This window comes from Petromyzon marinus, chromosome 83, assembly GCF_048934315.1.
Source record: "Petromyzon marinus isolate PM22_M1 ecotype Great Lakes invasive population chromosome 83, UKy_Petmar_22M1.pri1.0, whole genome shotgun sequence".
NCBI classification, from domain to species: Eukaryota; Metazoa; Chordata; class Hyperoartia; order Petromyzontiformes; family Petromyzontidae; genus Petromyzon; species Petromyzon marinus.
This window is the reverse complement of record NC_133748.1, coordinates 2,050,095-2,062,181: the sequence shown is the minus strand read 5'-3', so window position 1 is coordinate 2,062,181 and position 12,087 is coordinate 2,050,095. Positions and strand designations below refer to the sequence as shown.

The 12,087-nt window shown below is 59.7% G+C and overlaps 1 protein-coding gene across 1 annotated transcript in view; it reads right to left on the bottom strand.

The window, feature by feature from the left end:
• LOC116957715 (uncharacterized) overlaps positions 1-12,087 on the bottom strand; it is an 85,824-nt gene that overhangs the window by 38,103 nt on the left and 35,634 nt on the right. The window contains exons 13-19 of the mRNA XM_076057636.1: positions 11,200-11,276; positions 9,262-9,459; positions 8,585-8,666; positions 8,118-8,258; positions 7,319-7,608; positions 3,406-3,793; positions 2,129-2,256 (exon numbers count right to left, since the gene is read on the bottom strand). Of these exons, the coding sequence (XP_075913751.1) occupies positions 2,129-2,256; positions 3,406-3,793; positions 7,319-7,608; positions 8,118-8,258; positions 8,585-8,666; positions 9,262-9,459; positions 11,200-11,276 (1,304 nt within the window). The remainder of the gene's footprint in view (positions 1-2,128; positions 2,257-3,405; positions 3,794-7,318; positions 7,609-8,117; positions 8,259-8,584; positions 8,667-9,261; positions 9,460-11,199; positions 11,277-12,087) is intronic.

Below are 12,087 nucleotides of genomic sequence, written 5' to 3'. Positions count from 1 at the left end.
CACCCACCCACCCACCCACCCACTCACCCACCCACCCACCCACTCACCCACCCACCCACCCACTCACCCACCCACCCACCCACTCACCCACCCACCCACCCACTCACCCACCCACCCACCAAACCACCCACCAACCCACCCACCAACCCACCCACCAACCCACCCACCAACCCACCCACCAACCCACCCACCCACCAATCCACCCACCTCACGACCTTCATCTGTCGCCCGGTCTGCTCCTCCTCCACCAGCGTCACGGTGGTGACGCTCTTCACCTGCCCACCAACCCACCCACCCACCAACCCACCCACCCAACCACCCACCCACCCACCTCACGACCTTCATCTGTCGCCCGGTGTGCTCCTCCTCCACCAGTGTCACGGTGGTGACGCTCTTCACCTACCCACCAACCCACCCACCCACCCACCAACCCACCCACCAACCCACCCACTCACCTACCCAACAACCCACCCACCAACCCACCCACCCACCCACCAACCCACCCACCTCACGACCTTCATCTGTCGCCCGCTCTGCTCCTCCTCCACCAGCGTCACGGTGGTGACGCTCTTCTCCTGCCCACCAACCCACCCACCAACCCACCCACCCACCCACTCACCCACCCACCCACCCACCCACTCACCCACCCACCCACCCATCCACTCACCCACCCACCCACCCACCCACTCACCCACCCACCCACCCACTCACCCACCCACCCACCCACTCACCCACCCACCCACCAAACCACCCACCAACCCACCCACCAACCCACCCACCAACCCAACCACCAACCCACCAACCCACCCACCAACCCACCCACCTCACGACCTTCATCTGTCGCCCGTTCTGCTCCTCCTCCACCAGCGTCACGGTGGTGACGCTCTTTACCTACCCACCAACCCACCCACCCACCAACCCACCCACCCACCCACTCACCCACCCACCCACTCACCCACCCACCCACCCACTCACCCACCCACCCACCCACCCACTCACCCACCCACCCACCCACTCACCCACCCACCCACCCACTCACCCACCCACCCACCCACTCACCCACCCACCCACCCACTCACCCACCCACCCACCCACTCACCCACCCACCCACCAAACCACCCACCAACCCACCCACCAACCCACCCACCAACCCACCCACCAACCCACCCACCAACCCACCCACCCACCCACCAATCCACCCACCTCACGACCTTCATCTGTCGCCCGGTCTGCTCCTCCTCCACCAGCGTCACGGTGGTGACGCTCTTCACCTGCCCACCAACCCACCCACCCACCAACCCACCCACCCAACCACCCACCCACCCACCTCACGACCTTCATCTGTCGCCCGGTGTGCTCCTCCTCCACCAGTGTCACGGTGGTGACGCTCTTCACCTACCCACCAACCCACCCACCCACCCACCAACCCACCCACCAACCCACCCACTCACCTACCCACCAACCCACCCACCAACCCACCCACTCACCCGACCCACCCACCCACCAACCCACCCACCTCACGACCTTCATCTGTCGCCCGCTCTGCTCCTCCTCCACCAGTGTCACGGTGGTGACGCTCTTCTCCTACCCACCAACCCACCCACCCACCAACCCACCCACCCACCAACCCACCCACCCACCAACCCACCCACCCACCAACCCACCCACCAACCCACCCACCAACCCACCCACCCACCCACCAACCCACTCACCCACCAACCCACTCACCCACCAACCCACCAACCCACCCACCCACCCACTCACCCACCCACCCACCCACCAACCCACCCACCTCACGACCTTCATCTGTCGCCCGTTCTGCTCCTCCTCCACCAGTGTCACGGTGGTGACGCTCTTCTCCTGCCCACCAACTCACCCACCCACCCACCCACCCACTCACCCACCCACCCACTCACCCACCCACCCACCAACCCACCCACCTCACGACCTTCATCTGTCGCCCGGTCTGCTCCTCCTCCACCAGTGTCACGGTGGTGACGCTCTTCTCCTGCCCACCAACTCACCCACCCACCCACCAACCCACCCACCAACCCACCCACTCACCTACCCACCAACCCACCCACCAACCCACCCACCCACCCACCAACCCACCCACCAACCCACCCACCTCACGACCTTCATCTGTCGCCCGTTCTGCTCCTCCTCCACCAGTGTCACGGTGGTGACGCTCTTCTCCTGCCCGTCCACCACGTAACGCCGCGTCCGCTTCATCGTCTGCTTCTGGCCCTTGGTGGCCTGCGGGAGAGACAAAGGCGGTCGCCACGGGGGGAGGGGGAGACATCGCTCCAGCATCATCACCATCATCATCACTACCATCATCATCATCACCACCACCATCATCATCATCATCACTACCATCACCACCATCACCACCACCACCACCGTTATCATCACCACCGTCACCACCATCATCACCAACATCACCACTACCATCATCATCACCATCACCACCACCACCATCATCATCATCACTACCATCACCACCATCATTATCACCAGAGCTCAACCACCCCAACTTTATCCACCCACTAACCCACCCACCCACTAACCCACCCACCGACCCACCCACTCATCGACCCACCCACTCACCCAACCACTAACCTACTCACCGACCCACCCACCACCCACTCACTGACCCACCCACCCACCCACCTCGCGGCCACTTCAACCAGCCTCCTCCCTCATGTTTCCGCTGGTTTGCCTTCGCACCCGACCCCAGCGCCGCATGGCCCACAGCTCCTCCCACCTCCTCATCATCACCGAACCGGACTGAACCGGAACCGGAACCCGGAACCGATACCGGAACCGATACCGGAACCGGAACCGATACCGGAACCGATACCGGAACCGATACCGGAACCGGAACCGGAACCGGAGCCGATACCGGAACCGGAACCGATACCGGAACCTATACCGGAACCGATACCGGAACCTATACCGGAACCGATACCGGAACCGATACCGGAACCGGAACCGATACCGGAACTGATACCGGAACCGGAACCGATACCGGAACCGATACCGGAACAGATACCGGAACCGGAACCGATACCGGAACCGGTACCGGAACCGGAACCGATACCGGAACCGATACCGGAACCGATACCGGAACCGATACCGGAACCGGAACATATACCGGAACCGATACCGGAACCGGAACCGGAACCGATACCGGAACCGATACCGGAACCGATACCGGAACCGGAACCGATACCGGAACCGGAACCGATACCGGAACCGGAACCGATACCGGAACCGATACCGGAACCGATACCGGAACCGGAACCGATACCGGAACCGGAACCGATACCGGAACCGGAACCGATACCGGAACCGATACCGGAACCGATACCCCCGCACAACAACCCCCATCAACCAACCCACCGGTCCGGCCTTCGCCGAGGGCGGCGCCGCTCCACCGTCGGGCCGGTCCACCGCCACCGCCGCCCCGCCGCCGGCCGGCGGGCCGCCCTCCCTGGGAGCCGCCGAGCTGCTGCGGCCCAGGCTCAGGCTGCGGGCGCCGGTGGTGGCGGAGGAGGTGGAGGAGGCGGAGGAGGAGGCGGAGGAGGAGGAGGAGGAGGAGGAGTCCGGCCGGGCGAGGTAGTCGGGCTTCAGCTGACGGGGGAGGCTCGCCGAGGACTTGGCGGCCCCTGGCGCCGTGGACGAAGACCGCCTCGAGATGTCGTCCAGGCGCGTCGGTCGGCGGGGGCAGCCCTGGGGAGGGCATGGGGAGGAGGCCCTCGGGCGGCTCCACACGGCCCCGCCGCTGGGTCTGTGGGCGCGCAACGGGGGCGGGGAGGATTGGTTGGGGTGTGTGGGGGAGGCGGTGGGTGGGTGGGTGAGTGGGTGGGGGAGTGGGTGAGTGGGTGGGTGGGTGAGTGAGTGGGTGAGTGGGTGAGTGGGTGGGTAGGTGGGTGGGTGAGTGGGTGAGTGAGTGGGTGGGTGAGTGGGTGAGTGAGTGGGTGGGTGGGTGAGTGGGTGAGTGGGTGGGTGGGTGAGTGAGTGAGTGAGTGGGTGGGTGGGTGGGTGAGTGGGTGAGTGAGTGAGTGGGTGGGTGGGTGAGTGAGTGAGTGAGTGGGTGGGTGGGTGAGTGAGTGAGTGGGTGGGTGGGTGAGTGAGTGGGTGGGTGAGTGGGTGGGTGAGTGAGTGAGTGGGTGGGTGGGTGGGTGAGTGGGTGGATGAGTGAGTGAGTGGGTGGGTGGGTGAGTGAGTGGGTGGGTGAGTGGGTGGGTGAGTGAGTGAGTGGGTGGGTGGGTGGGTGAGTGGGTGAGTGAGTGAGTGGGTGGGTGGGTGAGTGAGTGAGTGAGTGGGTGGGTGGGTGAGTGAGTGAGTGAGTGGGTGAGTGAGTGGGTGTGTGAGTGGGTGAGTGAGTGGGTGAGTGAGTGGGGGAGTGAGTGGGTGGGTGAGTGAGTGAGTGAGTGGGTGAGTGGGTGAGTGAGTGAGTGAGTGGGTGAGTGAGTGGGTGAGTGAGTGGGTGCGTGGGTGGGTGGGTGATTGGGTGGGTGGGTGGGTGAGTGGGTGAGTGAGTGGGTGAGTGAGTGAGTGAGTGGGTGGGTGAGTGAGTGGGTGAGTGAGTGAGTGAGTGGGGGAGTGAGTGGGTGGGTGAGTGAGTGAGTGGGTGAGTGGGTGAGTGAGTGAGTGAGTGGGTGGGTGGGTGATTGGGTGGGTGGGTGGGTGAGTGGGTGAGTGAGTGGGTGTGTGAGTGAGTGAGTGAGTGGGTGAGTGAGTGAGTGAGGGAGTGAGTGGGTGGGTGAGTGAGTGAGTGGGTGAGTGGGTGAGTGAGTGAGTAAGTGGGTGAGTGAGTGGGTGAGTGAGTGGGTGAGTGGGTGGGTGGGCGAGTGGGTGGGTGGGTGGGTGAGTGGGTGAGTGAGTGGGTGAGTGAGTGGGTGAGTGAGTGGGTGAGTGAGCGAGTGAGTGGGTGGGTGAATGGGTGAGTGAGTGAGTGGGGGAGTGAGTGGGTGGGTGAGTGAGTGAGTGAGTGGGTGAGTGGGTGAGTGAGTGAGTGGGTGAGTGGGTGGGTGGGTGATTGGGTGGGTAGGTGGTTGGGGTGGGGGAGGCGGATGAGTGGGGGGCGGACATCGATCAGCGTTCCCGTTGTGTCCGTGCCAGGTGGATATTCCCCCCCCACTCCCGTCGAAGGCTTCGCGAACTGCGCGGTCAAAATGGATGCTTTAAATAATGCGGGAAGGGGCCAGAGGGCGTCCCCATCGCACCCCGAGGCGTGGAGGGAACGGCTCCGACTCCCGGCCACGGAGTTTTAACCCGGGGAGGGGTGGAGGGGCTCCGCTCACCATCATGAAGGAACTCAGCGGTCTAAAATTTCGATTTAAAGCTTTCGTGACTGCAAGGATTCACCTCCTTTGGTTCTTTCGGTAAAGCCACCGCCGCGTAGAATGAGAATCAAATAATAAATTGATAAACTAAAATAACACGCGATTAAATTCTCACGACGTTTCGGCCACAAACACAAGCGGCCTTCATCAGGTGAAGGGGACGAGACTGTCTTGGTAGGACAGCGCTGAGCGTGGCTGTGTTTCGCTCCAGCGCTGTCCTACCAGACAGTCTCGTCCCCTTCACCCGATGAAGGCCGCTTGTGTTGTGGCCGAAACGTCGTGAGAATATTATTGTGTTATTTTATTTTATCAATTTATTATTTTATTCTCATTCTACGCGGCGGTGACTTTACCGAAAGAACCAAAGGACTTAGTGGTCGTGAGCAGAGGGTCAGGGAATCCGAAAGCACGAAGAACAACCCAGAGCCCAGGGCCTACTAATGGTATCATAGGCCCTTGACCAGGTCAATAAAGCAGAGATGTAGGTCTTGCTGGAATTCCCTACAACATCTGCTGTAGCAGACGGACAGAAAATATGGCATCTGTGCAGCATTCATCACGCACACACATACACATGCACACAGACACACACACACCCACACACACCCACACACACACGCACACCCACGCCCACGCACCCACACACCCACACACTCACACGCAGACACCCACACACACACACACACACCCACACACACACCTAAACAACCACACACCCACGCACCCACGCACACACCCACGCACACCCACCTACACACCCACACACCTACACACACCCACGCATGCACACACCCACGCACACACACACACCCACACACACACACCCACACACACACACCCACACACCCACACACCCACACACCCACACACTTCGCATAGACAGGCAGCGGGGGCTCGTCCGGGCGCTTGGCTGCCATCACAGTCATCACCCACCTACGCACATCCACCCACACCACTCACCTACGCACACCCACACGCTCACCCACACGCCCACCCACATGCACACACCCACCCACACACACACACACACCCACACACCCACCCACACACTCACACACCCACCCACACACACTCACACACCCACCCACCCACACGCCCACCCACACGCACACACCTACACACCTACACACACACACCCACGCACACACACCCACACACCCACCCACCCACACGCCCACCCACACACCCACCCACACACACACACACACCCACCCACACACACACCCACCCACACACCCACCCACACCCACCCACCCACACACCCACCCACACCCACCCACCCACACACCCACCCACACACACACACCCACCCACACACCCACCCACACACCCACCCACACACCCACCCACACACCCACCCACACACCCAGCCACACACCCACACCCACCCACCCACACACCCACACCCACCCACCCACACACCCACCCACCCACCCACACGCACACACCTACACACCTACACACCCACGCATACACCCACGCACACACCCACGCACACACCCACGCACACACCCACGCACACACCCACACACCCACCCATCTACACACCTACACACCCACGCACACACTCACACACCCACCCATCTACACACCTACACACCCACGCACACACTCACACACCCACCCACACGCCCACCCACACGCACACACCTACACACCTACACACACACACCCACGCACACACACCCACACACCCACCCACACGCCCACCCACACACCCACCCACCCACCCACGCACACCCACACACCCACACACACACACACCCACCCACCCACACACACACACACCCACCCACACGCCCACCCACCCACACACCCACCCACCCACAAGCACACACACCCACCCACACCCACACACCCACACACCCACCCACACACACACCCACCCACACACCCACCCACACGCCCACCCACACACACACCCACCCACACACCCACCCACACACACCCACCCACACACGCACCTCTCCTTATTGGCAGGCAGCGGGGGCTCGTCCGGGTTCCTGGCCACCATCCCGGTCATCACCACGGCCGCCGGCCCCGTGAGTGATCCGCCGGCTTCGCCACCCGCCTGGCTCCTCATCATCATCATCATCGGCGTGTCGGCTCCATCCGCGGTGGGCGTGGCGTTGGTGGCGGTGGTGGCGGTGGTGGCGATGGTGGTGATGTTGGTGATGTTGGTGATGTTGGGCCGGGGAATCTCCATGGGGCGGTAGTGGGGGCTGTTGGATCGGGGAGTGTCGGGGCCGGATGCCTTGGGGGGGGGGGGGGGGGGGTAGAGGGGGGAGGAGCATTAAGGAGGGGGGAGGGGGTGGGATGGTAAACGTTGGGGGTGGTGTTGGGGGTTGTGTTTGGGTGGGTGAGTGAGTGGGTGAATGAGTGGGTGAATGAGTGGGTGAATGAGTGGGTGAGTGGGTGAAGGGGTAGTTGAGTGGGTTAATGGGTGAGTGAGTGAGTGAGTGGGTGAATGAGTGGGTGAGTGAGTGCGTGAATGGGTGAGTGAGTGAGTGGGTCAGTGGGTGAGTGGGTGAGTGAGTGGGTAAATGAGTGGGTGAGTGGGTGAGTGGGTGAGCGGGTGAGTGAGTGGGTGAATGGGTGAGTGAGTGAGTGAGTGTGTGAGTGAGTGAGTGGGTGAGTGGGTGAGTGAGTGAGTGGGTGAGTGGTTGGGATTCCTCCCTCCTTCCCTCCCTCCACCACCACCACCACCTCCTCCACCACCTCCACCACCACCACCAACTTCTCGCCCTCCCTCCTCTTTCCCACCTCATCATCATCATCATCCTCCTCATCCTCGTCGTCCGGCTGTGGGTCGTCGTCGATGACCTCTGTGGTGACCTCTGCCCTCGCCTCGGCCAGCAGCTCCAGCAGCGGCCGATTGTCGGTGGCGTCCGCAACGAACGGATGCTGTGGGTGTGGCACAGGGGGCGTGGCAAACAGGGGGGCGTGGCACACAAGGGGGCGTGGCACATAGGGGGCGTGGCACATAGGGGGCGTGGCAAAAAGGGCGTGGCACACAGGGGGCGTGGTAAAAATGGGGGCGTGGCACACAGGGGGTGTGGCAAACAGGGGGTGTGGCAAACAGGGGGCGTGGCACACAGAGGGGCGTGGCACACGGGGGGCGTGGCACACTGGGGGCGTGGCACACAAGGGGGCGTGGCACATAGGGGGCGTGGCACACAGGGGGGCGGGGCACACTGGGGGCATGGCATGTGAGACAGAGGTTTCTGAACCTGCAGCAGCTGCTTGGCAGTCCACCTCTGATCGACGTTTTTCTCCAGACACCGGCGCAGAATGTCGTGAAACTCCCCAGACCTGGGGGGGGTGGGTGGTGAGGAGTGAGTGGGTGAGTGAGTGAGTGGGTGAGTGAGTGGGTGAGTGGGTGGGTGAGTGGGTGGGTGAGTGGGTGGGTGAGTGGGTGGGTGAGTGGGTGGGTGAGTAGTTGGGTGAGTGAGTGGGTGGGTGGGTGAGTGAGTGGGTGAGTGGTTGGGTGAGTGAGTGAGTGGGTGAGTGAGTGGGTGGGTGAGTGAGTGGGTGGGTGAGTGGGTGGGTGAGTGAGTGGGTGAGTGAGTGGTGTGAGTGAGTGGTTGAGTGGGTGAGTGGGTGGATGAGTGGTTGGGTGAGTGAGTGAGTGAGTGGCTGAGTGAGTGGCTGAGCGAGTGGCTGAGTGAGTGAGTGAGTGGCTGAGTGAGTGGCTGAGTGAGTGGCTGATCGAGTGGCTGAGCGAGTGAGTAGCTGAGTGAGTAGCTGAGTGAGTGGCTGAGCGAGTGAGTGAGTGGCTGAGCGAGTGAGTGAGTGGCTGAGCGAGTGAGTGAGCGAGTGGCTGAGCGAGTGAGTGAGCGACTGAGCGAGTGAGTGAGTGGCTGAGCGAGTGAGTGAGCGAGCGAGTGAGCCAGCCAGCGAGGCTCACCAGAGTCCGGGCGAGCGCGTGAGCGTGGGTGGCGGGGAGCGGACGATGCGCAGGAGGACACGCATGGGGTTCACATCGTTGTGCGGCGGCTCCGTCTCCGCCGCCTCGATCAGCGTCACGCCCAGCGACCAGATGTCAGCGCCACAGCCGTACGGAGCTTCCTTAAGAGTCTCGCAGAGAACCACCTCAGGAGCCATCCTGGGGGAGGGAGGGTGGTGGTGAGGGTGGTGAGGGTGGTGGTGGTGAGGGTGGTGGTGGTGGTGAGGGTGGTGGTGAGGGTGGTGGTGGTGAGGGTGGTGGTGGTGAGGGTGGTGGTGGTGGTGAGGGTGGTGGTGAGGATGGTGGTGGTGAGGGTGGTGGTGAGGGTGGTGATGAGGGTGGTGGTGAGGGTGGTGAGGGTGGTGAGTGTGGTGGTGGTGAGGGTGGAGGTGGTGGTGGTGGTGGTGAGCGTGGTGGTGAGGGTGGTGGTGGTGAGGGTGGTGGTGGTGGTGAGGGTGGTGGTGGTGGTGAGGGTGGTGGTGGTGAGGGTGGTGGTGGTGGTGAGCGTGGTGGTGAGGGTGGTGGTGGTGAGGGTGGTGGTGGTGAGGGTGGTGGTGAGGGTGGTGGTTGTGGTGAGGGTGGTGGTGAGGGTGGTGGTGGTGAGGATGGTGGTGGTGAGGGTGGTGGTTGTGGTGAGGGTGGTGGTGGTGAGCGTGGTGGTGGTGAGGGTGGTGGTGAAGGATGGTGGTGGTGAGGGTGGTGGTTGTGGTGAGGGTGGTGGTGGTGGTGAGGGTGGTGGTGGTGAGGGTGGAGGTGATGGTGGTGGTGGTGATGGTGGTGGTGGTGATGGTGGTGGTGATGGTGGTGGTGAGGGTGGTGGTGAGGGTGGTGGTGAAGGTGGTGGTGGTGATGTTGGTGATGGTGATGGTGATGTTGATGATGGTGGTGATGATGGTGATGTGATGATGGTGGTGATGGTGGTGATGGTGGTGGTGATGGTGATGGTGACCGTGATGTTGACGGTGATGTTGATGTTGATGATGATGTTGATGGTGATGTTGACGATGATGTTGATGATGATGGTGATGGTTATGTTGATGTTGATGGTGATGTTGATGGTGATGTTGATGGTGATGGGGGTGGTGATGGTGGTGATGGTGATGATGTTGATGATGATGATGGTTATGTTGATGTTGATGGTGATGTTGATGGTGATGTTGACGGTGATGTTGACGAAGATGTTGATGATGATGGTTATATTTTGATTTAAAGCTTTCGTGACTGCAGTAATTCATATTCTTAGTTTTTTCGGTATATTTTGTTATTTTGTTGTTTCTCTTCAACTTGACTTTACCGAAAAAACTAAGAATATAAGATGATGGTTATGTTGATGTTGATGGTGATGTTGATGGTGATGTTGATGGTGATGGGGGTGGTGATGGTGGTAATGGTGATGATGTTGATGATGATGATGGTTATGTTGATGATGATGTTGATGGTGATGTTGATGGGGGTGTGGACGATGGTAATGATGTTGATGATGTTGATGGTGATGATGTTGACGATGATGCTGATGATGATGGGGGTGTGGACGATGATGTTGATGATGATGTTGACGATGATGATGATGTTGACGATGATGATGGTGATGTTGATGATGATGGTGACGATGATGATGATGATGGTGATGTTGATGATGATGGTAATGTTGATGATGATGTTGATGTTGATGATGACGGTGTTGGTGATGGTGGTGATGATGTTGATGATGGTGATGATGATGTTGGTGATGATGTTGACGATGATGCTGATGATGATGATGTTGATGATGTTGATGATGATGCTGATGATGATGATGGGGGTGTGGATGGTGATGTTGACGATGTTAGTGATGATGTTGATGGTGATGATGTTGATGATGATGGTGGTGGTGATGATGATGGGGGTGTGGATGCTCACCAGTAGGGGGTCCCAATGAAAGTGTCTCTCTTCTGGAGAGTGTTTTGGGTTTTTCGCTGACACCCCGAAATCAGCTCCTACAACATCACCACATCACCAACACCAACATCACCAACACACCAACATCACCATTCACCAACATCACCATCATCCACCACCATCATCACCATCAACATCACCATCATCACCATCAACACAACATCAACACCATCAACATCACCATCAACATCACCATCAACATCACCATCAACATCACCATCAACACCACCATCAACACCACCATCACCATCATCACCATCATCATTCAACATCATCACCATCATCACCATCAACCACATCACCATCAACATCACCATCACCATCATCATCATCCATCATCACCATCATCACCATCAACATCACCATCATCACCATCAACACCATCAACATCACCATCAACATCACCATCAACACCACCATCACCATCATCATCACCATCATCACCATCATCACCATCAACATCACCATCAACATCATCAACAACATCACCATCACCAACATCACCATCACCACCATCATTACCATCATCACCATCAACATCACCAACATCACCATCACCACCATCACGAACATCACCATCACCACCATCACCATCAACACCATCATCACCATCATCATCACCATCATCACCATCATCACCATCATCACAATCAACAGCACTATCAGCATCACCATCAACACCACCATCATCATCACCATCATCACCATCATCACCATCATCAACAACATCACCATCACCAACATCACCATCACCACCATCATTACCATCATCACCATCAACATCACCATCGACATCACCATCAACACCACCATCACCATCATCATCACCATCATCACCATCAACATCAC